This window comes from Dromaius novaehollandiae, chromosome 12 (genome assembly GCF_036370855.1).
Source record: "Dromaius novaehollandiae isolate bDroNov1 chromosome 12, bDroNov1.hap1, whole genome shotgun sequence".
In the NCBI taxonomy this organism is placed as follows: Eukaryota; Metazoa; Chordata; class Aves; order Casuariiformes; family Dromaiidae; genus Dromaius; species Dromaius novaehollandiae.
In genome coordinates, this window is record NC_088109.1 from 3899034 (window position 1) to 3926854 (window position 27821).

Genomic DNA, 27821 nt, shown 5'->3' on the forward strand with positions numbered 1-27821 from the left:
AGAACAAATTGCAAGCATGCAAATTCCAGGGATTTGATCTGTTGCAATACCTCTTTTTTTTCCCCCTCCTTTCTCAGATATATGCACAGCAGCTCTCTTTTAGATCATACTTCCTGGGTGAAGTGCTGAGCAGACTGTGTCTAACTATGTGTTACTGTCTCCCTTTCCAGTTGGGATTCAGATGGAAAGAGTAGTTGCAAATAACATTATTTTGTAAGAACCAACAACTGTTTTTTATTTTGTTTTTTCTTGCTGTAATTTGTCTTCTCTCTCCAACAAACATCTCTTTTGGTGTATTGGCAGAGCAAAAGCAAAAGCTGTCTTTCCTGAAGAATAGCATCTTTGTTGGGTTTTGGAGGGTGTCGATTTTTTGGTTTGACTTGGTGATTGCCATGCAAATTGAGGCAAAGATCCCTGGCAGATTACATGCTGAATCTCTCAGCGGAGCAGCAGCTCCAAGTCTGAAGCCCAGGACTTGCTTAAGCATTCAGAATTTGTAACCCACAAGGTGATTATCTTAAAAACAAAATCCGTATTTGGTTATGATTTGAAACCGATCTTGCCATCCCACCGTACATTCCAGTGCGGGGAAGTAAGGAAGCGCTGATAGCCAACTGTCCATCACGACAGCATTGCTATGAACTCAGCACGCACCCAGCTTCTGTCCCTTCCCTTCAGTAGTTTGAACCTGCGGAGAGGCTGCATAAGAGTAAAGAGGAGGCTGAGGGGTGACCACTCTGTTGCCTTCAGTGCTAGACTGTGGGATTTCTGAAGAGACGAGGATTTTGACTTGACTGACTGCGTGAGCAAAGATTTAACAAGGGATGAGTTCCTACTGTGTCCGTGGCGTGGTGAGAAGTTCAGAACTGACAGCTCGCTACAGCTCCTGGAATGTGTCCCTTGCATCTCCTCCCAAGGAGGTTTGGTACAATCGTTGTGTGTCTGTCACATTTGTAAGAACAGTTAGCCATCTGGATACCTTGCGTCGATAATGCCATGCTGTGAAAAGGATGGATGAGGATCATGATTTGGAAGTAATCCGAGATGGCTGCAAAAGAAGGAATCATTTCTAAGGAGATTCAATACGACAGGCCTGTGTCCTGACCACCTATGTGCCGTGCACGTATTCTTGTGGGATGTTGCAAACTGGTATTTGCACTCAGCTAAATGTATAGCATAAACTTGGTTTCAGTGAAGAGAATCTTCCATCTCTCTAGGATATCAGGGGCTTTGCAACTACTGTAAATTAAGGTGGAGGGTGACTGTGTGGAAAGAATCAGCTCATAGTAAGTTGTTTGTAAGTTTGTAAGTAAGAGTTTGGTTTGGTGATGATGATGTGTGATGGAAAACACAGCAAGGGGATACCTTTGTGCGGTGCTGCGGGAAGAGTATGCAGGGAGCACATTCAGTTTGAACCAATGATGATAAAACATTTTTGCTAGAGTGCACATCTTCAGCTTTTAGTGAGAAAAGCAAGAACATGCTATTTAAGTTTGTGGCAAAATGTCTGAGTGGGATAAAATTAGCTGGGCAGGAGGCTGCTGGAGAACAGAGACAGGCTGTGCAGGTTTGAGGCTGTCGGGGAGTGTGGCTTCGTCTGGTGGGTCTAAATATACTCCATAGGTCATAACATGCCACAAAGTTACTGCTCGTGGTTCTGATCACAGGTAGGGCTTGCTCCATGTGGTTGGCTAATCTCAGACAACCCTTTCCCTGTGACAAAATCGTACTGGTTCTCCCAGCTGGTACGGATTGCATTTTTGCAAACATTGCAGCTGGCACGTTGTTGCATCTGGATGTGTCTTATGTCTTCTGCAGTGGGAGAGACAGGTCACGGGCAGTGGTATTTTGCGCTGCTGTTAGGCTATGCAAATGCGTTGTCGCAAATCTGTTAGCAAATGGCAAAGGATGGAAGAGCTTCATCTCTTTGTAGGGATATGGTAGCAGCAAGTGGGGTGTAGTTGTCCTAACGAGAACTGCTTTCATGAGGATAAGAAAGCACTGCATATCTACTCTGTGATGTGATTAGGATTGTGTCATTTTCCTTGTTAAGAAGCAAAATAATGTCCTTCAGTCACTCCGTCCCAAATCACAGCATATGTTTAGAAACAGATCTTCCCACAGGTTGTCATCCGGAGGTGAGGACGGGAAGTGGAGGTCTCTCTGTTTAGGGTGTAGAAAGCATTTTTGATGAGAGGATGGAAGTTGTGATCATCTGAATCCTTTTACATTTCCTACCTTTTGAAAACCCAGTGCAAAGTGCTTTCTCTGGCTGTATTCACTCTCCTCAGCCCCTTCCAGGAAATTTGCCACCAGCAGAGTGACTGAAAGAGGGCTCTTGTTCTTGCTGTGTAGGCGGTAAGTCAGTCCTCTTTCCTTAAAATACTGCTTTCTGGTCTTGCAATTCCTTTCTAGTTGGTCTGGTGAAATGCAGTTGAAGGCCAAAGAAAAGGAGAGGATTGGATATGTTTTTGTAATGCTGCTTTCCCCTGAAAAATAGGTAACATAATGATATATCTGAATCCTCTGTTTCTTTGGTCACCTCTTTGGATTAGTCCTCCCAAATGTACTTTGGATTTTTACCTAAAACATGTACTGTTTTTAAGTTCTGTAATAGTTCCAGCCCACCTCTCGATTGGGAATGGCTGCTGTTGCTTTCTAATAATACTTGTTTTGTTCTAGATTCATATGAAACTTCATTTTATAGCAAGGAAGTGCTAAAGAAGCCAGTGCAGGGCTTCTTGCTAAAAGCCAAAAGTTAAGGTGAGTAGCGGAAAAAGCCTGCCCGCTGATGGGTCCGGAGAATGTCTGTTCTTCTCCCATCATTCAAAGAGGAAATTACCAGTCTTTGAAGGGGGAGGGAATCTCTCCTTCCCTTCTCTGTCCCTCAAAGTGGATGTGACCAGGGAATCCATTACACGGATCTATTTTTATTGCTCCATCTCATCTTGCAATGGACAGCTCTGAGAGCAGGAAGCTTGAGGGGGGTCTGTTCCTGCCTTTCCTATTGTAGTGTAGCGAGAGCTCTGAGCTCTCTAGACTAGCTCTGAAAAAGATACTTCAGCTGCTAGGTCACTTAACCCCCATTTTCCCTGCGGTCCAGGGAGCGAAGTGTTATTCACAGACATCTTGAATGGTAACCCTGTTCTGAAGTGACAAACTGCGTGCGTGGACTGAGCTGTTTCCACAGCTGTTTATCAGAGCAAAGCAGATAACTTGTTGCTATCAGTATTATGTGTTCCAAGAGTGTGGTTTAATGTTTTTCACATTTGTGGGGTTTTGTACAAAACCTTGCTTTATCCTGTCTTTAAAAAAACAAATGCCAAACTGTAGCTGAAGGATTGCTCGGTGAAGTCCGGCTGCTTCTGTGGGGAACAAATGCCAAAAGGCTAACTTCAACATTTCTGGTTTGAAGTCTAGGTTCCTCTAAGAGGAGAGTTAGCTTGTTTGTGTTGTTTGAATTCCAAGAGAGAAGAACATGTTTTTCTGATGATATGCTGACATGTTTTTCTGGTGATATGTTATAGCTGCCTTTCACATAGGTGAGCCCGTTGAACATGCAGCTGCTGTAAGCTAGAAATTTGATGGTTCAAAATCCTGGTCTGCTCTGTTTTATGTAGGCCAGGGACCTCAGGACATTGTTTTCTGTCTTCTGCAAAAGGTCAGGCTTACTTAATTAAAATGGTTAGCACGGTCACCAAGCACAGCTGGAGGTTTCACAGTGCGTTTTCTCATGGGGAGGAATATTTGAGCTACTTAACTGCAGCAGGCTTCGACAGCAGAACTGTGGTCCTTTGCTGCTGCTGTGTGGTACTTCCAGCTGCTGCCAGATTCAGGATGGAGAGTTGACATTTCAGTGGTCCCTTCAGTTCCTCTAACCTCTCCTCTTCCCCCCTTTAGATCTCCTTCCACCAGGAGTCTGCAATCTCCTCAATCCAGCCGCCATCTACGCTAACAACGAGATCAGCCTGGGAGATGTTGAGATATATGGCTTTGACTACGATTACACATTAGCGCAGTATTCTAATTTACTACACTCTATGATTTTCAACACTGCCAGGGATATCCTGATAGAACAGTTCAAGGTAATGATCTGCCGAGAATTTGCATTCAATCTTACAGCTGTCTTTGCGACTCCCCAGACTCGCTTGTAAAATGCAGCATTGTGCACATGTGTCAATTACGTGTTTTACTGAGATAAACTCCATGTTTCACAATCTTTGATTGCAGAAGTTTTTGTCTCTATCTGGAATTAATCTCCTTTGGGACATTTTAATGTGCTCTGTATTTCTGAGGTTTTGTAAGTACGGAGAAGGAACCTTAGCCTAGAAAGATCTGTTCTCTTTTCCCTAACTTTGGAAATAGGCACACAGAATTGCGGGTTTGGGGTACCCAAGCTGGATAAACATGGACTGTGGGCCAGCACTGAAGCTGAACAGGACTAGACATGCAGAGGTTAATGTGGATGACACCGTATACCATGTCCTGTAATGAATACCCTATTTGCAATAGGTGACTGCTCTACGCATTTTCTTCTGGTCATGTCTTTTTCGAGTGGCTCTGCAGTGCCATTGCTTTGCCACATATATGCATTGAATGGAGCTTACCTGAAGTCTCCTCACTGCCTGATGGAGTCTGTTATGTTTTCCCTAGTGTTCCTTACATGAGATGAAGTATTTCTGGGGAAGTATTTCCTTTTTTGCTGTAGGGCTTTTAGCTGATCCTTTATGTCTTTCTCCTTGGTCAGTTCATGCTTGTTGTGAGAAAACTTGTAGGCCTAAGCCAGTTCAACGGGCAAAATATTTGTGTTGATACCCAGCACTTATGTCTCTGATGATGTTGTTGTTATGTGTCTTCCCAGTATCCGGAAGGGCTTGGGAAGTATGACTACATTCCAGGGTTTGCCATACGTGGACTTCACTATGATGTACAAAAGGTAAGATGTGCTAAGTTCAGCCTCCTGGACTTTTTCTTCCATACATGAATGTGTTTTTAGTAGAAATTCAGTAGAATTGCTTACAGAAACATTGATCACAAAATTGTCAGTGAAATACATAGTCTGAGTGCCTGTATATTTCATTGTATGGGTCTTTTTTGCTTATGAGCTTCCCAAGGCTACGATGTCTTTTGTGTTCTCATAGCCTCTAGCATAATGGGACTCTTTAGCGAGGATCTCTGGTAAACATCTGTGCTGATTTAAAAGTCAGTCAGTTATTTCCACAAGCTAAGTAACCCAAGAAGCTTGCACAAGCTAAGAAAACCAAGCTTGTTTGTGTGATCGTTTCTATCTTTCAGGATATTAAAAAGACAAACCTCAGACCTATATTTACAACTAGTACTTGCTAGGAGGGGCATTATGTCTTATTCTAATGATAGAAATGCCTTGTCAGGAGAATGCTTTAGGAAGCTCTCTTTTTTTCTCTCCCTCCCCCTCCGCCCTCCCCTCCAAAGAATAGGAGTGCCTAGAAAAAGATCCAAGCTACTTGAGATGCAAGCTTAGGAGCACAGGCAAGCAAAGTGCAAGCATTTGCTTTAACCCTTTTCCAGTTCTTTGAAACAACTCCATAAAAGCTCAATGCCCAGTAATGTCATGCTGTCTGCTGCAGCCAGGCAATCAGCTCGGACCAAAGTAGGGCTGGGAGCTTGGTTATGGTGAGCTTTGAGCAAATTCAGGGAAGCAGGCAGTACAGGCTGGAGAGTTTGCAAGCGTTCTAGTAGGAGAGTTCAGTAGGGGAAAAAAAGAGAAAAAGAGGAAAAACTTTATAGAGATTTCCCATGTCTCCTGTCCTTGCTGAGGTGACAGCAAGGCAGCAGACCATTCATGAGAGTAGACCTCTGGCTTTGCAAAATAAATTAATCTGTCAGTTCCTATCTGTGTAAATCTGGCTAATTTATCAGAGGAACACAAAGGCAACTAGCCTCGCCAAGCAAAGTGCCCTTTGAGTGAGCAGAGGGTGAGAACCGTCTGTTCTCAGGATCAGATTTTGCAAAACACGGAAAAATTGGGTACTGCCTGTCAAGTAAATCTTTCAGCATTATTTGCTTGCACCCCCTCACAAAGTGGTGGGAGGTCTGCCCACAGTGTAACAAGCTACACTTACATGGCATAGGGATGCAGAAATGTGAGTGCTCGCTCTGTGGAATCAATTACCTTGCATTGCGGTAGGAAAGGGACAAATAGTTTTGATGCTGTGTCCTCATTTGATTTGCAGAGCAATACTAGATTTAGTGTGAGGCTGCTTTCTGTGTGGTGGAGAACTTCTATTATGGCTTCTGAATGGTGGACGGGAAAAAGAGAAGGGATGGTTCATGAATAGGGAGTCTGATACAAAAACTGTGACAAAGCTCTAATGTTACTGGCCTGGTCTCCTTATGAACTTAGCTTAAATGTGTTGGGGAGAGAAAGAAGTGGTGGAGGGGGGAGGGCTCTTGCATAAAGAAAATGACTAGGCACAGCTGTGCTTGAAGCCCAAACTTGCCTCCTTAGTTGTGCTTAAGATAAATGTGACTACGTATAGATCTCTTGTGCACACAGAGACTCCTTTGGAATGTGTGTGCTTTTTGAAGGGAGATAACAAAAGATTGTCAGAGTCACAGAAACACTGTCTTATCTGTTTCTTTTTCAACTGCATCCCTGCCCACAAACTTTGGAGTGTAACAGGCAGGGATATTTCAACTCATGGCGAGGTGATTTTTTTTTTTTTTTGGCCAGAGGGCCTTATGAAAACTCACAGTGTGGATAGGTGTGTGTAAAGGCAGTTGGGGGTTTAGGGGTAAATGAAACTTAAAATACTTAAAAAAAAAAATAGGCGTGTGATGTTTATGTTGAGTTTTATTTTCTAAATGTCATTTGCTTGGAACTTGAATCTTAAATAAGGTTTAAGTGTCAACTCACCCAACACTAACAGTAAATATCTATCCCTCTTCACAGAGTCTTCTGATGAAGATCGATGCTTTCCATTATGTCCAGTTGGGGACAGCATATAGGTCTGTCAGTTTTGAAAGTCATTTTGTAAATGCCCATATACGCAAAGGTGGATTACTAAATTTGAATGTAGGTTCGTGACTTTTTTTTTTTTTTTTAAGCAGAGTGCAATCTTGTCTGGCTTATCCTGTTTCCACTTGCTTCAAATGCTTACGTTACACATAATTGCAGAGAGTTACTTTTCTCAAGCATTTTGAGCCAAGTGTGGGTGGAAAGACCTGGAACTTTTTATAATGGTTAATGACACATCTGTTCACGTACTCTGCTTGGTGTCAGAGTTGCAGCTACAGCATGCGTGGATTAACATCTGTGAGTAAACTATGCAGCTAGGAAAGAACTCCTCCATACGTGGTCTACATATGGGCCTGTCTTCTCATGGCAACAGCGTGTCCCAACAGTGGTATGCTTTGCTGTGTCACGAAGCTAAGAGGAGAGTGATCTCGATGTGCAAATAAAAGCTTAAAGCAGTGCAGATATGTCAATAAAGTAATGAGATGTCAGAACCTGGGCTTAATTTAAGGGCTAGCTTGTCCTATTTTTCTTCTCTTCTGTTATTCTCCAAGGAGAACTGGGTGTGGATTGGAATTACTGGCTGAAACAGTGCAGAGCAAAGGGACTGTTTCCACAGACTGCGTCCAAAAAGTTGTGGGACTGGACACTGGAAGAACACCCTGCCTCTATGTGGCATAGGGTTGGTGCTTGAGAAGTAGTGATTCATACGTAGCTGTAGCAAAGCTCCTGAAAAATACTGTGTTGTATTTCTTGAGCATGGAAGCCAGTGTGTTTTTTCTTGAACTCTGCCCTTTTGCTGTTAAGCTTCAGTTGCAGTAAACACCCTAAGAATATTAAAAAGGGAGTTTCATAATCGGAGGGAATTGGCTTCTTTGAGTGCTTGTTTTTTTATGATTCTCTGGTACTGCCACATATTTCAGTGCAGCTTCATAAAGAGATTATAAGAGAAAACTCATTTAAACTTTTATTCTTAAAGTTTCCTTTTTTTGTGTCCTTCCTGAAATGTCTTTTTCCTAAAGTGTCCTTTGCTTTCAAGCAAAACTTAGGCAACTTTTAAGAGTCTGTACCTTGATAGAATAAGTAAGGAGAAAGGGAAAGTTGCTGACTGGTTGAGTGAACAGTTTGCTACCTCCAAAAACTGTGCAAGGGGGAAACTGGCAGCTGTCAGAAAACCTGGTGTTCAGGCATGGTGTAGCTTGTAGCTGTACCATGGTTATGGTGTTTTCAACAAAAACAGTAATCCGTGTTGAATGATCTGTTGGCAAAGGATTTGTCTTGCTTAGGAAGACTGAATAGGAAGAAAAAATAATTTGTTCATATATGAAGAATCTTGAGAAAAAATAGGAAGCATCTTTTCCTTTGCATTTAATACTAATGTAACTTGTGGAAGCAAACTTTCCAAAACTGCAGTTACCCAGTGCTACCAGAACCAGATCATGGGGCCTATTTGGGGGGCAGTCCCGTTGAGAGATTGCTAGCATGCAGAGGGAAACCTCTGCACTGAACTCTCTAGGCTGGAATGTAGATAAAGCCCCTCAATTAACTTGAAGGAACAAACAAGGTATCTGAAAAATGCCTCGGAGAAGATTTTATGTGAACCTTTAGAATGACAGACATGAGTCAGGCTCTCTCGCGCTCTCTCTCTCCAAGAGAAGTGTCTGAATTTTAGAAAGGATCTTGTTCATCCCATCTGCTCTTTCTCTGCAGTTTGTAGCTCTGTGGGGTCTAGTGATTATTGACATATTATTTTTGTGTCTAGAGGGCTCAAACCAGTGCCTGATGAAGAGGTAATCGAACTGTATGGTGGTACACAGCACATCCCCCTGTACCAGATGAGTGACTTCTATGGCAAGGTAATGTAAGCCCTTTAATGCTATGATGCAGCATCTCTTTTACCAGCTAGGAAAACAAAAGTGAATTGTATGAGCATGTTAACGACTTCCCTTGACTCACAAAGGCATAGTACCTCGTGAACTGCGATTTGTGTTTTGTTCTAGTGGGAATTTGCCCCAGAGGTTATTTAGCAGTTTAACATGTGAAAGCTATCCGTGAAGCATCGCTAAACAACAGGGCTATTGGCTCAATGGCTCTGCAGACTGATAGGTAGATGTGCCCTGCCTGTTCCTTGGCCAAATCTAGCTCCTAAGCTGTCGCGGCAGCTTGCAGCTCTGGTGTCTGCAGGGAGTTGTGGGGGAGGGAGAGGGGGTGTGTGTGTGTGTGTGCGCGCAGGGTACTTGCAGTGCCTTTCTCTCTTTGGTTTTGGATAGGTTTTTTCCTTTATGAAAATGTTCTCCCCCACAATTCTCACTGTTTGTAGGATTGGCATCTGTGAATGCTTTTTTTGAGGCAGAAAAGTTACTGTCACGGTAAAGGGCTGGAGGAGATGTAGAAGTCATTTGGTTACCTGGACCGGAGGAAGTTAGAGATTTTTCTTCCTCACGTGCTTAGTGTGGTGTTGTAGGCAAGCAGGGCCTTTACATCCCTTTGCCCCTGGAGTTGCTTTGTTTCTTGTCCTGTGTGAGTTTAGTTGCCTTAAAAGAAGCTGGAAGGAGAAGGGCAGGTTTCCTCTGCTGCTACCTTTTGAGTCAATGGTGTGAAGTCCTCAACAAGGTCGCTTTTTGAATTCTGCCTTTTCCTTGGGAACAATTAATCTGACCAGTTGCCTTCTGGCTACACAAATATGCTATTTAGAGATCAGTGTTGTTTGCAACTTGGGATGTTTTTGTTTAGAATTTGATATCTATGTGTAAACTGCACTTGATCGGCCCCTGCTGTGCAACTCTTCTTACTCCTAGCAAACGTGGGATAACTTAACCTTTCTTTTTTAACAAATGTAAGCATGACATCTGCTCTGATTTGTGGCCTTTTGTAGGACCAGAGGCTCGTGCCAGGGTCCCTTTCTGTGCTTCTTTATAGTGCTATAGCAGTTACCTCAGGTGTTTTCTTCTGACTTGTAGTTAGTACCTGACAGAATCATAGAAGACTTGCTCAAGTGGTAATTCCTTTTGGAATTACTGCTTTATATTGGCCTGGTTTTTATTGGAGCAGACAGTGAAAGAGCCAGTGGACCCTTGCAGTTGAGCGGGATTAACATCAGGAAAATACCCTGCCCTAACTCTTGTTCCATAGCCTGCTGATTTGAGCAGTCCTTTGCATTCAGGATCTCATTTGTAGCTTCTCCCTGTGCAGGGATGGGAGGGAGATTTGTCATGCTTCAAGGGGCCAGTTTGGCACTGCAGTTTACCAGATTAAAAGTAGTTGTAAAAGGAAAATGGAAGAATATAGTATTTCAACAGCCTTTTGTGTGCAAGTTGTCTGTTCTCTAGAGAATGGTGTTATGAATAGGTCATTATATAGAGCAAAATAGTATCTACTGAAGCCTATCCACCTGCTTCCTGGATTAGATGTCTGTACTCAGTCATTTCAAAATAGCCTTGGGTATTGAAAAATTCCATATAACATTTGGCCATGGAAGTAGGGATAGTTTGTTCTCTGAGAGGAGGTACGTCTCTGTAAAGACGTAATGAACCCCATGAGCAAATAGATGGTTCCTAAGGAGAAGGGGGAAGTATACATCCCAAGACATTAGAATCCAGTAATGCCTGCTCAATCTGTGCCGCTGACACACAGTGGGAAAGCATAGAAGTTAGGGTGGTTGCTGGTGTGAGCAGTTGCAGTGCAGTTGGTGTGAGGCTTTACTAATCTTTGACCCTTTCCTTGTTAGTTTGAGTGCTGATCTTGCTGCCTGTGTAAGGGTTAACAGGAGGGTCTGCCAAGCCAGTGGTTCCAGGCAACGTGGCATAAAACAAGCAGGATTGATGTAGTCAAGGTAAATATTCTCCCCGAAGGCTTTTCTTGATCCTTTGTTGTCAGGAATATGTGGACAGCTACTGGCACCAAAACACCTGCAGCACGTAAGCGCAGATCTTGCCTAGGGTTAGTGCTGCATCTGCTGGTGTGACTAGTGTTGGCCTGTAGTGAAGATGGATAATCTGTGGGTGTTGTGGAAAAACTGTATGTGACATTCTTTTTAAGTCTATGGGTCTGGTTTTCACTGTGATTTGTGTTGGTGTGTCTGCTGTAGGGAAGTTGAGGCTGATAATGGGAGGGGGAGAGGCCAAATTTGCCTTGTAGGATGATGGCACAAGGCACAATAATGAAATCAGAATCTTAACTAACTACAAGGTAAGTCTTTGCTGTTAGCATCTAACACCTGACTGTCTTTTCTATGCTTACTGTCTTGAAAGGTAGGAACAGGTCATTGCTCTGCTCTGCTAAATCCTATACCGTGTGATTTCAATAGAAACTACCTTTCTGCGTTCTAGTGAAAGAAGGGTTTCCCTTAGCAATTGTACATCAAAGTAAACAAGAATCTGTTGAAAGGATTCATTGAATATCGCTAAGCAGCCCACCATGCATAGTACCTGGCCCAAACCAGGGAGTGTGCTTTGTATTCTCTTCTGCTGTAAGTCAAGTTGTCCTGTGCTGGATTGATGTAAATTGTATAATCCTCAGGACACCAACATCCCTTCTGATAGCAGCATTTTTTGGTAACAAACTGCAGGCAAAATTTTGTTTGTTATTCCTTTGCCCTTTTACATCTTCTTTCTTACCCCAATTTGTGTTGCCCCAATGTTGTGTTTGAGTAGTGCTGCAAAGAGAATGCTAGTCCCTTGTTCTATCCTTACAAGACCAGGCTAAATGGAAGATGTTACCCTTGTTGCATCCTGACACAGCAGCGGCAAATATTTGGCATTAGGCAGCATGTGCCTTCTGTCAGCTCAGCCATGCGTACCTTCTGTGATTTCTTGGATGCTGCCTTCATGTTTGTTTTTCACATAGCTATAATAAATGCCTTCTGATATGCCAATGTTATCCTAGAGACCAATGTTATCCTAGAGAGTTGCAACTTTGTGACAGTCGGTCATGGATTGCCAGGGTTGTAGCGCAAAGCGTGCACAGGCATGACATGACTGGATTGCTGGGGTGCTTCAGGTGACGGGGTTCTTCAAGAGGTCTGAGTATTTCCCAAATTGCTTTTCATGTACCAGGTTTTAATAACTGTTCCCTTGGCTGATCCGGCACTTGAACGATGAGAGATAAAATGATTGATTTCAGCTTCAGTTCTCCAGCAAGACTCACCATAGTCCTGTAGACAGGTAGTACCTACTGAATAAACAAGCTTTTTTTTTTTTATTGGATGGGCATGCTGGAGCCAAACTTGGCTGATGATCTGCTGAAAGATTTGTGATTGATAGACAATAAAACTAGCAAATGGATGGAGAGCTACAGCCTTGCCTAATGCAAGGTGAGTTATTACTTGGTCAGAGTTTAAATTCTCCATTTCCACTCGATTGCTAGCTAGTTCTAAAGTGGGCTGAAGTCCACACACACATGCACACACACACTCTTTCTCACTCGCTCTCTGTTTCTTCTTCTTTGTCACGTGCCCACTCTGTTTTTTTCCATAGTGGCCCAACGTTGGGCAGATGGCCATTGGTAAACTGCTTGTTGAAGTGATTCTTGCATTGCTCTATGAAACCTCACTGGAACATGGTTAGAGCAGCTTTGATGCCAGTGCCTCCAAAATCACAGCCTTGTTTGGATCAGCAGTGGGGCATCTCCAGCAAGGGGTATAGCTACTTCTGTAGTGGAGCGTTGTCTTTTGGCACCCTACAGTAATGGCAGGAGGCCAGGTGGGAAGCAAAGGACACGGAGTCGGAATAAGAGTTAGTGTTCTGGGACTGACTCCCTGCTGCCTCCATCCCTGCCGCATGGTGTTAGTAACGCTGGATTTGTTTAATGATTTCTGTGAAGGAGAAGCCTCTCTCGTCAAGAAGTGCTAATGCATTAGGTTAGCACTTTGGCGGAGAAGAGAGGGCCACCTGCTGAGTGGCTGGGGCTTCCCACATTAGCTTTGTTCTTCTTATTAGCCTGGAATGACTTCCCAATGGTCCTGAGTGATGTGGGTTGTTGTCGTGTAGCATTTTTCATTTAATGCATCTTATTCATATTTTGCTTTCCAGGGTCCTTCGCTTAAGCAATTTATGGACATTTTTTCTCTTCCTGAAATGACACTGCTCTCTTCAGTCATCGATTACTTCATAACTCACGGCATTGAGTTCGACCAGGTCCATCTTTACAAGGATATATCTGTGAGTAAAATGTCAACCGCCCCATAGCTCACATGAAATTTGTGAGCTCTTCAGCTTGTTAGCACAGGTGAGCTCTGTAGTACCTCAACCTAAGGTGCTGTTTGTGAGTAGTCTAATATGACAACATCGTTGCCTCTTTTGATGAGGGCATTACCAGGGAATATTCAAAGCTGTGTTTTCAGGGCGTGTTGGGTCTCTGTCTATACTGCAAAGTTGGTGTTTGCTGTACATACTTCTTGCAGGAGTGCCTAGGCCAGTTAGCTTGAAGATCCTTCCCCAGAAAGTATGTCACAAAGCTTGTGTAAATGTTTTCCAGTTCTGCAGACTTTCAAGCTCTGTGCTTTCCTGCATGACCCTGCATGCATTGACCATGAACCAATCAGTTTGCTTGCTACAGTGACTGTAGGGAAGTTTTTCCCCTTGCCTACTCTGGGAGTTCACTCCTTCCCTTTGTGTTTGGAAAGCAGTCTGATCCTTTCAGGGTGTTTTCCTGTGCATGACTGTGGTTTTGAAGAGGGAGTTACTCCAAGGCTAATTGTGCCCTCCAACTACACTCCAGGCATTTGAAAGGGTGGTATTGGATTATCAGTGCTATTGAGGGTGCTGTTTTACTTCTCAATTAATGTTATAGGCAAGAAGGAGGTACTCAAGATTGCTGTCCTGGATTTGTTAACAGTTGCTACATCTTTCCTGGTAGCAAAGGCATATGGCAGCCCTTTCTCTATGGAAAGGGGGTTTTGATCTGTACCTTATGGGAATTCAGTGCTTATCCTTCAGTAATGGCCTGTACATACACAGTCCGGTTGTCTTGTGGTGACAGAAATGTTGTTACGTGTATGCTGCCTTTTTGGTGATAAGGATCCACCCTGTCCGCTTTGCTACAGCCCAGGATTAGAGCTTAGGTTTTGGCCTTCTGTGAGTGCTCGATAAGAGCATACCAGCTGATTTCCCGCAAGACCCTAACATGTTTCTAGGGTTTTGGTTGTTGTAGTTCATTTTCTCTTGGGGTAGGGGAAAACAGGAAGGGGAGATACAGCTGACTTCAGAGGTCTTGTGTCAAGGGTGTTTTCTGACCTTTTGGAGATCAAAATGGTCTTGTTCCTAGTTGAAATCTTGAGAGTAGGTGGTTGCCATTGTCTGATTTGTGCTCAGTACAGGGTGAACGATGTGCCCAGTCTTCTGAGTGCTAATCCTGGCACTTGTCTTTGCATCCTTTGCTGAGGAATGTGGTTATTCTTGAGGAGTGACTGAGGTAGGCAGCGAGATGAGGTATGACAGAAATCCGTGCCAGTGCTTGAAATCCGTATTGGAGGAGCAACAGGAGACTGTCCTGCACTTTTATCAGAATAGTTCTTCCTTTCTCTGTACAAGAGGATAGTGAACATTTTTGCAAACTCATCCCTTTGCAGTGCTCGATAGAGCTATGCCTTCTCAGAATAGCAACGCAAGTGCAGAGAAATGGTTTGTGGACATGAGCACAGAGATCCTTCTGTGCCTACACAGACCGGTTTCCCAAAAGGGCTTGTGTATGCCAAAATGTTATTACAACACAGACTCCCAGTGGGTAAGTCATGGCTACACTCGATACTGTCTGTCATTATTAGTGGTAATCCTGATTGCAGTGCTATGTATTTGAGAGCAGCCTGAGTGTTAGCGACGCTGCACTGAGTCAAAAGTGCAGGCCCTGAGGCAGTGGTGAAGGTTTGAAGCTGGCATGTAAACTGTGTCATCCTGTTGCACCAGTGTGGCTGCTCCATATTTGAGAGGAAGCACATGCAGTTTACCCTGCCTTCCTCTGGGGAAGTTTTTGAGCCCTGTTTGGTACCGCCCCAGGCTATCAAGATTTCACCTGCAGGAAAGTTACCATTCTCTCCCTCTCTTTTTGGTTTGGGGTTTTTTTTTGGTGGAATATTTTGGTTTTTTATTTAGGGAAGGAGCTAACTGGACTTGCTTTCTGCTCTGCAAAGGTAATTTTGACACAAATCAAAAGCATTGCTTGCTTTTAGTGCCAATGCTGGTCAACATGAAGCTGTTTTCTTGCTAGTGCTTTTGCTTTGTTTGGTCTCTTAGCCCAATACAGCAGTCTCTCGGTGAATGAGCTGTGACCTCTGCCTTTTCATCATTCAAATCCAAATGGTGGAAATAGACTGCTAAAACTCTGTTTGTTTTGAAAAGGTGCCTCCTCCTTCATTGTCTCCCATCTAAGCTGTAAATACTTCTCTCTCAACTTGGAAGGAAATGATTTCGAGGTGATCATCATGTTTCAGCAGGGCTGTCACCACTGCAGTGAAACTAGGTTACTGTGTTGCATTGTGTGCAAACATTACTATAACACTGTGTGCAACCCCTGTAGCAATGTCAGTGGTGAATGTGTGAATCCTGTCTGAGAAGGTGACTTTTGAAGGAGTACACCTACTGTAAAAGTGATTTAATTATCCTGGGGAAGGGCAGCCTTTGTTCTTCTGTCTAAACTGTCGTGGATGAAAATGGTACCCCTAAAGCACATGCACATGCTGCAAAATGTGTTTCTGCTCTGGAAATGGGTTTCTGTGTCTGGCATATCTCTTTAGATGGAAACTTGTAGAGAATCTTAGTTAGGTATCTGCAAAACTGTTTTGGATTTTTGCCTTTGGGCTGGAAAATAGAGGATGTTGGATGCCCTTGAAAATAATCTGTTTTATCTTGCCTCCCGCTTGAAGAGTGGGCAGTGCTGTTTTTGCAGACCGACCCCCCAGCACTCCTGATGGACCCTTTTGTTGTGTCTCTGTGCACTAGCTATCCCAGGGCCTGCTGTTGCAGCCTGCTGTGGCTAGTGGAAGCCGTGCTGGAATCACAGACACATGCCTCTGCTGCCCTTCACCTCAGCCACGCTTCCATTCCTTGAGTCACATTTGGTAGACCTTCCCCAAGCCTAGAGAGGAAGGAAAGCCAGCTAGTGTCTGGACCACCAAGGTTTTGTGGCAGTAACCAGTTTTGGAGTTACACAGTCTCAATTGCTGTGACAGCAATGTGTTAACGTGTCCTGGTTTCCAGGAGCAGGACAGAAATAGTTCTTGCTTGGCTAGGTTTTGAGGTTTTTTCCTCCCCTTTTACTGCATCAGCTAAACTAATATAGCCACTGCATTCTTCTTTCTGGCATGGTGGTGAGCCTCACTGTACAAGGTCCTCTGCTTGGTGTTAATGTAGCTTTTCTTCATTCAGCAAGAAGAGGGGATATGTCAATACTGTATGCTCCTCAGTGGCTGCAGTAGGCTTGCATGCTGGGAAGTAGGAATGCTGTACATAAAACTGAAACTTTTTTTTCCTACCTTTTCTTTAGGATGCCATTAAAGATGTACATGTGAAAGGAGTGATGTACAAATGGATTGAAAAAGATATGGGTGAGTTAAGTGGAGCTCTGGTACCAAATCCATTTTTATGTCTTGCTGTACTATGTAGAATCCACATGAGATGGCTATGTAGGTTCTGCGCTCAGTCACAGCAGTCAGGTGGACAAAGAAATTAATGAAATACTTGGATAGCCAAGGGGTAGAGGGGCATTTAGAACCAAATGATATTTAGGTTCTGGTGGCAGATCTTTTTTAATGGAGGAAGCAGTTACCTCATTGCTTGTGTTTCTTTTTCCTTCTGCCTGCAAGTGAGGGGTGATGGTCCAGGCATAATGTGAAGATGCAAAGACATCATCTGGGAAGGTTTCCTGGTCATTCAGAGGAGAGAGAGCTCCTAGTAGCAATATAGCCTCGAGTGGCTGTGCCTGTCAATTGTGACATTTGGGTATCAGCCCTCTTTCTTGCCAGCCTTTTCAGTTCCTTAGTCTTTCTCTTCCCTCTAGATGAATTGATTAGGATGAGGAACGCCATTTTGTCACCATGGTGGTTCACTGCCAATCTGCCTGAGAGGGACTGATGGGAATGGCATGTAGCTGAGCCTCAAGGCTTTTGCACACCTATTAGTATAGGTGCTTAGGTCTGGTTTGGTTTTAACGAAATGTGGTCATGACCTGTGCCAAAATTTCTTGATCAGTGATGTCTGTTTTATTCCAATACAGAAAAGTATATTCTGCATGGGGATGAAATCTATGCTGTCCTAAACCGACTGGTGAACCACAACAAGAAACTCTTCCTCATTACAAACAGTCCTTTTAGCTTTGTGTGAGTATTGTTATTGTGCATCGATGGGTCACCATGGCACAACAAGTGCATTGCAGTGCAGTCTCTCACATGAGCATTTGAAAGTTGTATGCTAGAGGTTCCTGTGGCAATAGTGATAAGACTGCTTTCTGGGAGCTGGTTGTGGTGAATGGTGAGCCCCACAGCTCTCTTTACACCAATGGCTCCAGCTGTCTGAGGAAGCTATGAGGCTGTGGCTGGCCGCAACATTACTGAGCCACCACTTTGAATTACCTCCAGTGGCTTGTGTTGTGTCACAGAAGTACAGGCTTTTGTGGACATCCCACGGTAGCAGGAGAAAGGGAGGGACAGCTTGAAATGGTCAGAGTGCCACATCAGTCCTCTGTACGATCGGTCAGCATTGGAATATTCAGAAATCTCTGTGCTTTCTTCTTTGTTACTGTAATGAGAATCATTGTAAAAATGCAATGATGAGCCAAGTACATCGAAATAGATTGCTGAATCTGTTAACTTTTCTGCTTTTTTGCCTGTAGGGACAAAGGAATGAAACACATGGTTGGCAAGAACTGGCGGGATTTATTCGACATGGTCATTGTGCAAGCTGACAAGCCCAACTTCTTTACTGATAGGCGGAAGTACGTGTCCCAATACACTGCTGCATGTGGGCCTGAGGTTTTAGGCCCTTTCTCTGGATCAAACGGTTTCTTTTACCTTTCAGAAAAGTAGCGTTTTTCTAAGCATAATCTAGCTCCACAGCGCATGCAGCCCTGTGTTGGATATTCTCTGAGGCCAAGACAAACCTATCAGTCTGGAAATAGCACAGGTAGTGCCAAGCAGAAAGTGTGTTTCTAAAATTGGCCATCTGTAGCGTCAACCATTTTGGCATGGCCTGGGCTTAACTTAGATTTTTAGGGGTATTAATTACATACTTAAATCTTTAGAAGGAAAATGGAAAAGACCAGAGAAGCGGAATGGTATGTATGAGAGCTGACTGTTTCTTGGCACTAGGTCTTGAGAGTGTGCCAGAATCTTTCCTTTTCCTGTTACCCATAGAAAATAACTGGTTTTTTAGTTACTGTACATACGCTGTCTTGTAATTAGCAACTTTGGAAGCCTTTGTACGTAGTGGCTGAGTTTTGTGGTAAGTTAGAAGCTGCCAAGGGACTAGCTCATAGGCAAGCTGTTGTCTTTGCTTTGTTCTTTGGATTATTGGTTTTGGAGATTTGTGTCTGCTTTGTTACCTCAATTGATGACTGACCAGGAATTATTGTATTCTGTCCTTGAGAGGGGAATCCTTCTTTGTGTATTTTCTTCCCCCACTCTCAAGGCCACTAGCATAATTAGGAATAAGGCTATGAAATGGCTCACTCTGTCTGTGCTGACTGTGGGATGAGAAACACCCAGTCAGTTTTAGACATAAGTAATGCTTCATTCTCAAGGTTGGCCCATGTGCGCTATATAAGATGCGCTTAAGTGCCGGTGGTCCAGAACTTTAGACTGCCTTTGCATCTATGGCCTAGCAGTATTTCAGGGCATTGTTACATAGGGAAGGCCAGATAATATTGGTTATAATGCTTTGGATTTTCTCAGAAAGTGAAAGCAAAGCAAGACACAGTGATGCTATGAGTGCAGTTTGTCTGACTGTTTGTTTGCTATCTGAGCTGTTGTGGAAACTGTCACGTATCTGTGTTCACTGACTAGAAAAAGATAATTTGCTCTGACACGATTGTAGGCGTTAATGACCATGGTTGAGGGGTAGACAAATCAGATACCACTTTGTTCAGCAGTGTTTTTGTGAGCAGTTGCAATGCATTTAACTGAGAGTGCTAAGGGCACCCTTAAAGTAAATACAATTTGCTCCATTTTAGTGATCAGGGTGGAAGTGGGAAGATGTTGTTTGGAGTATTGTCCCAACAGTCACCTGTAGTTCCTTAGTAGGCACTGCTGACCCTCAAAATCGTGCAGACAGGGGATATAACCTCTTGCTCACTGCTGATATTATTTCTTAATTGTGCGGTGAACCAAAAGCTAGATGCTACAGAAATCCATTTTTGTGCTGGACAGCAATACCCTGCTACTGCATGTGTAGTGCCCATTCTGCATTTCCTGCTGGCGAGCAAGGTGTGGAAAGGGAGTATAGGTCACTGGAGAGGAGGTCTGGATAGCGCAAGATGTGTAGGAGCATGTTGCTCTGAGGACAATTGCTGTTTTGTGACTGAAATTTGACAGGGACATCACAGAAGGGATAGGTAGCCAGCATATGACTCTACTATTGCAGATAAAAGATATTGAAGCCACTTATGGAAAATGTAGAGTTCTGTAAGGGGTTAATTTGCCAGCCATTTTCTGCACAATAATCCTGCTGTCCATGCCACAAGGAAGCAGTTTTCCTCACCGCATGGCTTCTACTGCTACCTCAGATGTTTATTTCCCTCTTACCACCTGCAGTGATGCAGTGGTAAGGGGATTTATTTCTGCCTGATAAATGTCAAAAAGAAGAAACTGAGCTTTCCTGATCTTGTGGGAACCTGAAGTCTGAGAAATGGGTGTGCTGCAAAGCAGGAAGAAAGGATGCACTGCAAGTTATAGGGAGCCTTGCGGCTTGTTCTGAAGGCTGAGTAAATGTGTGTAGTGTGCTGTTAAGGTCCAGCTGAACCTGGTAAAGGTTTCTGCGTGGGATGTGAGGGGAAGTGTGGCCTGGAGCTGTGATGCGCCAACCCTGTAGGAGATGAAACCTTATGGCTGCAGGGTACCTAAGGTCCGCTCATGTAATGGACCAGTGGAATGACAGGGCACATAGATCCAAGGTGAGGGGCAAACCTACTGATGGTGAGATGTAGTGAACTGTTGAGTGCTTTTTTTGAGGGAAAATGCGGGTGTGCATTGGAGACCGCTCATGGTCTAGGAGGTCTTTTGCCTAGACCGCTAGGCTGTAGAGCTCGTGGAGAAGGCAGGGTTCCCCCTGTCCTGTGGCAGCTCAGGATCCTGCAGTATTTCTCCTGGATGAGACTGTCCACTGCCTGCTGCAGGAACAGCTTTTGGCCTTGGAGCTCACAGATTGGACCTCCTGCCCCACGAGGAAGCAACGCTCCCATCTAGCATAAACATCCATAGGGATCATGCATCTTAAGCCTCATTTTTTCTTCTGTCTGAGTGGAAGGTAACAAGGCAAGCCCTTAAAAACAACAGGGGTCAGCTGCCAAGATCAGCGTGGAGACTGTTCTCCGTCTGCTCCGCAGACTGCTCTCTCCTATTAAGACATTCCACAATCTCTGTCGTGCCGGGCAGGCTGAAACAGGGTGGAAAGTGTTTCATGGCAAAACCTTCTTGGCCACAGCATTTTCAGGGAGAGTTTTTCTTTTTTTTTTTTTAACCTGCTATCTGAAAAGCAAGAAGAATTGTTAGGGATATTGCTATGAAATACAGTCAGTGGAAGCATTTTGAAAACATTTTTTTCTCTCTCTGACTTTCCCTGAGAAAAGAGTGCAGAAGAAGGTCACTTCTCACATAACACTTTCATTGTGAGTTGTTACATTGGTGAACAAGTTTTCTGATTTGAGTTTTATAACTGCTCTAATGATTGCCAAAAATCAAAAGAAGTTGACATCATCCCTTTTTTTCCAGACCTTTTCGAAAACTGGATGATAAAGGCTCACTGCAGTGGGACAAAATAAGCCAGCTGGAGAAAGGAAAGATCTACAAAGAGGTAAAGTGGCCTGGGTGCATAAGGGGTGTGAAGCAGGAGTCTGAAATGGTGGGTACTCATAAGGTGCATGTTTTGGGAGTCATGGGAAAAGCCTGGGGATACAAAAAACAGGAAGATAACAGTGGGAGAAAATGATGGGTTTTTTTCTGCAGATCACTTGTAGATATTTGACACTGGCGTGTGAAAAGTGAAAAATGGAAATCCTTGAAAAGAGTGCCTGTGCTGGGCAGTGGGAACAGGAGATGCCCTCTGTTAGCATGCAGAGAGTTCATGCTGGCCCAGTATGATATTGTCCCCACAAATATTTTCAGCATGTCTCTTGGCATACTGTGGAGCAATAGCCTTGGGATTTGTGTGTCTCTGGAAAGTCCTTCGGCTTCTGCTGGGATGTCAGCATTAGGATAAAGGGTCTTTTTGTATGTCAGAAAGCCCTGCCAAGAGCTGTGTTGACTGTTGGCATGTGATCAACTCGCCTCCAAGAATGGTCAGATGTGTCTCAGGCCAGGTGTAGAAAAGGCTGCTCTCTTGGTAAGCACAGCTTATCACAATCGCAGGACGCAGAGTTGGAATAAGGTATGACAGAGTTGTGCGGTAGGGAAACTGTTTGTCTGCAGCTCTGAAATGGTTTCCTGTGCAGCTCCATGTGTGGGTCGTGCTGCAGAAAGGTGTGTAACTGGAGTGATGCATTCCTCCCAGCTCAGCTGGGTTTGGCATTAGAGTTGGAGGATTCTTTGGGTAGCGGCAAGAGGGGAAAGGGCAGGGCCAGGTAGCCTGTGATGTTGGCTGCTTGCCTTTCTGCCCAGAAGGACCTTTGCTGAGTTACCTCTGTGACACCAGGCTTTTCCCTGCTGCTGCCCTGTGTGAGTGAGAAGGAGCAGCAGGGGAATATCCTCTGCATTTGGAGCAGGGATCAGGCCCAGTGGACCCTATCTGCTCCAGTGTACAGTCAACTAGTGACCCAAAGAGCTGTGTTTTGATACAGCCCAGTATGGCCAATAGCTGCACGTTTCCCTTAGCTCTCCTGACATCTCAGACCTAAAACCATTGTCTTGGACTGCCTGCCAGAGCTGTGCTCATTGAGGGTGAGAAGGCAGAGCTCTCTGAAATGTGATGGGTATGCAAAGGTCTTCCACACCTCACTCCAAACCATCCATCATAAGGTTGGAAGAGGTGGCAGGGGCTAACAAAGCTGCCTGGCTTCATGCCCCATGCTCTTGTGTAGTTGTCTTGACTTCTTTTCACTGCCCCTTTCTATAAAGATGGAGGTTTTTGCACAGGAAAGGATTGTCTGTAGCACAGTCTGCTTAGTTTTTTTAGAAAGGAATGGTGTTTGTATGCTAGGAGAGGTTTCATGCTGGAGGGGCTTGTGGAGGAAGGAATGAAGAAACAAGGGTAATCAAATAGGATAAAAAGCCTGGTTCTCATCTCTCTTCCCTTCCTGAAAGAGAAGCATGTCCGAAGGATGGGCTGTTACTCTGGTGAGCTTGCTACTTCATGGTGTTCTCCTTGCGGCTGGTCTGTCTGCTAAGAACATGTGCCTCTTGCTTTAGGACGGTTTGTTCTTGGTTATGTGAGCTGTGGGATCTCATGGGAGGAAGTTGTTAGTGAGGTCACGGTCAAATAGCTGAGACCTGACCTGTGGTAGAACAGTAGGTCATGTCCTTGAGTAGCACTGCTGGGAAGACTCTGGCCTGTCCAGTGGGTCAATCAGAGCACTTTACTCATGTCTCATCCTCTGCCAAGGGCTGGGAGCTGGGAACATGCAAGCAGAGCTCATACAAAGCGTCCCTCCCATGGGCAAACCTTACCTGTGGCTTAGCAGCTCCCTTGGGGGAGAAGATGCACCTCAACCATCGGGTTTAATAGTCCAGTGCTGAATTAAATCTTGTTCTTGACCACCTACATCTTGTGGCCACAAGTTGCTCAACCAAATATGTGTTGCACGGGGGAAGGGGAAAGATGAGGGAAGAGGGAGGGATGGGTGGGATTTTGAGTTCCTCTCCAGTTCTTGCCCATGACCCTGTTCCTCCCACTGTATCAAGGTTTTTGCCTAACTGGTTTGTGGGATATGACAGAGGGTGTATCCTGGTTGTAGTCCACCCTCTCTCCAGCATTCATGGTTTCTTGGAGTGCCACAGTATGCCTCCTCCTGGCAAGCTTTAGTGGTCGTGGACCTTGTGCTAGTTATCTTGCTACAGGGACCTGAGCTGACTTATTCCTCTCTCCTGAAGCAGAACTGTATGTCAGTTGTGCTGTGGATGTCCCATATGAATGGGACCTCAGGGATCACCATTTTGCCCTGAAGACCAGGAAGTTCAAGTGATGGCCCTCTAATCTGGTGTGTTGTTTCCCTTCCTTCTGACAGACATGGTGTTTTCTGTGTGTGGCATGTGTGTACTCCCCTCCCTTCCTAGCCTGTGATCTCAGAGAGGAAGATGCAGAAATACAGATGAAAGGGACAGCTGGTTCCAGGAGCTCATATAGCAGCTCAGCAAGGCCCAGCTGAGGTCCAAGCATGAGTTTCCTGATCATCAGGCCCACTGCTGTTTGAGGTGACCAGAGTACAGCAAGGGGAGCGTCCTTCTCCCGGTGCTGTGGTCCATTTCCCTGTTCTGCTGGTGGCTTCTTGAGCAACCTTCAAGCAAGCAGCAGCAGTGCTGCTTTCGTTCTGTCCTAGATATGCAAAGCCTTGCCTGGCCTTGTGTTTCTGTGCTGTTAAGAGAAGTCTGCGCAGCCTTGGTGTTGTTGCAGAAATGGGAGGCCCAGCACCCTGGCTCTGGGCACCCTTTGCAACGTGTCCTTGTGTGTGATACGTTGGCAGTTGCCAAATGCAGGGCTGCAATTTGTTATGGGAGCTGGTTTGCATTACTGGCACTACTGACCCCTGGGTCAGGCAACCAGGCATCTTCCTGGGGTGGTTTTAAAAGGGGCATGAGAGGCAGGTCTTCTTACAGAGGTTTTGTACCTGACTGCAGGGTCGGTGCTGTTGGACAGGCATGCTAGATCTTCCCTGGCACTGAAGGAAGCAGTGTAGTGGCTGGACAGATTGCTGTCAAGTGACTTGTAGGTCTGCATCAATCACTTGTGCTGGCACAGTCCAGTCTGTTAGCATTGAAAGGGCGTTTTGCTTTCCTAGTGGGTCTTGTTTCCATCATGACTCATGTGGAAAATTTGTGTGGAGAGTGGAAGGAGGGTCCCTGAAGTCTCCTCTGTATGCAGGCGGATGTTTGGAAAGCCTTGCAAGCTGCTATTTTGCTGTGCTTTAGCTAGGTGCTTTGGGATTTGGTTTGTTTTATTTAGTTGTGAATCTGCCCAAGCTGCCTGTTTTTTGGCTTGGTTGAGCAGTTCCTGTGAATATGTGAATGTTCTTAACCTTTTAGGTTGGGATGGTGATCAGTGATGTGAGAACAGCCTTAAGCTCTCTTAAGTCAGAAGGCCTTGCATGATAGTGCTCACCTTGTCTGTGATGCATCCTGTGAGGTGAAAACATTGTCATCCAGTCCAGCAGCTTCACCTGGGTTTCTTTCTATCAATTGCTGAGGCTTTTCTGATCAAGGTGTCTTTCATTTTTTGGCTCTAAACTGTCTCCTTTTGTTGCCCTTTTAGTTCATGTAGTCGCTCTTGACTTGCTGTGCCATAGAGTACAGAACTCCTTCCCTATGACTTGCTTATTGGGGTCACAAGAGTTTTTCTCTTGTTCTGTTCTATAGACTCTGCATGTCTGAGGAAGGCTGTGGCATGTACAGGGGAATTGTCACATGGGAAGAAAGTGGGGAAGGATAAAAATGTGGTTTTTGAATGGTGGGGGAATGAGCAGGTTGACTCTCATGAGGGTGCACATTTGCATGCAGCATGGCAGCACGTTGTGAAGTCAGTGGCGTTGACAGTGCTGCTGAGGTGGCTGCCCGGTACTAGGCAGTGAGAACGGAGGCGTTTGTCCTGTAACCACGTTCCTGCCTGTGTTCCCTTTACTTACAGGGTAATCTCTTCGATTTTCTAAGGCTGACTGGTTGGCGTGGGTCCAAAGTACTCTACTTTGGTGACCATCTCTACAGCGACCTTGCGGTAAGTAACAAGGTCTCTGCTCTCTATGCTGCTTCCATGTGATCCCAACAGGGCTTTAAGTCTTGTGCACCATGGTGTCTCAGAAGGGTTTGGGAGCCCATGTCCAGGCTGAGGATTTTAGGATGTAGAGGACGTATTGTAATGATGCATATTGCCAGACTTCTGAACCTCTGTCCTGAGACCTCCCTATTGGCCTGGAAAGCCTGGATCATCCCAGAATGTCTGAAGGGAGGGAGCCTTTGTGGGAAAAGCTAAAGGGCAGAGGGTAGCAGGGTGCCAGCAAGCATGGAAGCAAGCTTGTTAAGAGTCCTGCCAAGCAGGAAGAAGCAGTGCAAGATGGTTAGCTCTTGTGGCAGGAGAGGAGTGTGAGTGAGGCAGTGCTGTGGTTCTTCTCAGTTGATAGGAGAAGGCTGAGGAGAGGTTGTAGCCAGGTGACAGCAAGCTCCCTCTCTGAGTGATTTTTGTGGTTGAAGTTGTGTTGGAACGTGAGACAGGGCCGTGTTCTAACTGCTCAGGTTTCTGGTAGGCTGTGTATGGTGCTCCGCAGGCTGCGGCTTTCAGGGACACGCAGGACATGTAAGCATCCTCATTCTGCTGCCGTGCAGAGGCAAGCAATGGAGAAAGGATTCCTGAAGTACTTTCTGCAGGTAGAGAACAACTGCTGGTCGTGAACTTGAGAGTAGTTTATGTGGGTCCCAATGCTCACTGGCTGCCACATTTCTGGGTGGTTCATGCAAGTGATCCTGGTGGCTGCGAGGTGGATGTAGTCAGCATGACGCAATATGTGTTGTTAGGATGCCTCTTCCCTGAGAATCTGTAATGTGAACAGACCACTCTTCTAGGAAATTCAGTTGTGTTTGGCTTTCAGTCTGTATGTTGAACTCTTGGTTGTTTTCTCACCCCGACCTCTAGGACCTCATGCTGCGTCATGGCTGGAGGACCGGAGCCATAGTCCCTGAACTGGAAACGGAAATTCGTATCATAAACACAGAACAGTACATGCACTCCCTGACCTGGCAGCAGGCTCTGACAGGGCTGCTGGAGAGAATGCAGGTAAGCAGCTCCTCTCTGAGTGGGGTAGGTAATATGTCTTCGCCTTCTGAGTCTGAGATTTGAGCTTAGCCTGGGAATAAGAGCATGGACCATCTTGCTTGTGTTCTGAAGGAGCATCTCATTCTCCTCCAGTGGAGGCAGTGCTATGGGTATGTGGCTTGTGAGTTACAGGGGAATTGGGGGGAGCTGAGGTGTGGCTTGCAGGACTGATGAAACATGGTGTGTTCTGCTGTTGTCTTTGCAGATGTATCAAGACGCAGAGTCAAAGCAGGTATTGCTGGAGTGGATGAAGGAGCGTCAGGAGATTAGGTGACTGCATTGCCCTCCTTGCCTGTGAGGTCTATCAGGGGCTCCCAGGCCTATCCTAGATCTGGTTTGCAACCTGTGTTTTGGGGAAAGTGGTGCTGCAGCTGTGGGCATGTGGTCCTCCCTGGTGCCCCATGTCTGTGGAGGGAAGCAGCAGTGCAGTCCCAAGTTGGGGAGGTTGGATGGGTCAGATGCAGGGTGGGCTAGGGGAGGTGGTGTCAGCTTGTGCTGGGAGGGGTTGATAGGCTGTCTGCAGTGCCAGGACCTGCAGCAGTACTCTTTGCAAGTGCGTCCCTGACTGTAACATGTATGTTAACAAGGAAGAGTAAGGTAGCGTGGTGAAAACTGCGTGCGTTCATCATCTCACTGTGCAGGGGTGGTCTGCTTAGCAGCCTGGATGGGAGGGTACCTGGGGTGATCTCTGACTGTGCGTTGGTGAGTGAGCTGGTGTGGGCTGGAAACGCTGGATTGCTTATCTGAGTTGGCTCGACTCCTGTGCAGGGAACAAAGGGTGTTGGGCTGCAGGTGCTGAGGCCGCTGCCCTGCTGCCGTAGTCTTGATGAGCATATCTCATGAGGGAGTCCCCCCGGGAGCCTGCAGGGCCATGGAGTGCCTGGTGCTGTGCAGAAAGCTGCCACAGCCTGAGCAGTGGGTCATACTGAGCAGAAAGTGAACGTGAGGAGTGCCTCCTGTCAACAGAGCACCAACTCTTTCTTCTCAGGTCGCTGACAAAGAACCTGTTCAACCCCCAGTTTGGAAGCATCTTCCGCACCTTCCACAACCCCACGTACTTCTCTCGACGGCTGGTGCGGTTCTCCGATATCTACATGGCCTCCATCAGCTGCCTGCTGAACTACGACGTAAACTTCACCTTCTACCCCCGCCGCACCCCTCTGCAGCACGAGGCTCCCCTCTGGATGGATCAGCTCTGCACAGGCTGCATGAAAACCCCCTTCCTGGAGGAGATGGTGCATATCCGGTGAAGGGCTAGGTACTCTGGGCGACAGCATGGTGAGAGTTTGTATATGGAGCTGGGCTGCTCGGCTAGCAGCACCCCTCTGTCTACCACTAAAGGGTGTTTCACACTTACGTATGTGTGTAGATCGTGTGTTTATTTTTTCCCCTCACTGGCACCATCCCTTTCCTGAGGTGCTCTGCAAAGACAGGCTGGACAGAGGGTGGATGCTCATTTCGGGCCGTGAGTGAGCTGTGGGGAGTCCTCTGTAGGTGTAGGTAAGATTGAGAGCCAGTATTAGTGGTGAGAAGCTGCTGCCCTCTGCTCTGTGCCCAGAGAAGTGGCTCAGAAGTGGAGTCCTGAGTCTCTTGTACTTGGTGAGCATGACCCGGACTCCTGTGTAAGATGTGACAAGGTGTGTTAGTCTCGCAGCTGCTCTGACATCCTTGGGAAC

General features: G+C 45.5%; 1 protein-coding gene across 2 annotated transcripts in view; it reads left to right on the forward strand.

Moving 5' to 3' along the window:
• Positions 1 to 27501, forward strand: part of NT5DC2 (5'-nucleotidase domain containing 2) — a 32411-nt gene extending 4910 nt beyond the window's left edge. Inside the window, exons 2-14 of one of the 2 annotated variants that reach the window (XM_026106529.2) lie at positions 3901 to 4085; positions 4862 to 4936; positions 6932 to 6987; positions 8757 to 8850; positions 13024 to 13152; positions 16472 to 16532; positions 17201 to 17303; positions 17816 to 17917; positions 20907 to 20988; positions 24967 to 25053; positions 25966 to 26106; positions 26351 to 26415; positions 27134 to 27501. In XM_026106529.2, the coding sequence (XP_025962314.2) occupies positions 3901 to 4085; positions 4862 to 4936; positions 6932 to 6987; positions 8757 to 8850; positions 13024 to 13152; positions 16472 to 16532; positions 17201 to 17303; positions 17816 to 17917; positions 20907 to 20988; positions 24967 to 25053; positions 25966 to 26106; positions 26351 to 26415; positions 27134 to 27395 (1442 nt within the window). In that variant the 3' untranslated portion in view covers positions 27396 to 27501. The remainder of the gene's footprint in view (positions 1 to 3900; positions 4086 to 4861; positions 4937 to 6931; positions 6988 to 8756; positions 8851 to 13023; positions 13153 to 16471; positions 16533 to 17200; positions 17304 to 17815; positions 17918 to 20906; positions 20989 to 24966; positions 25054 to 25965; positions 26107 to 26350; positions 26416 to 27133) is intronic. The other variant, XM_064518705.1, reaches the window with a different exon arrangement.
• Positions 27502 to 27821: the final 320 nt, after the last annotated feature.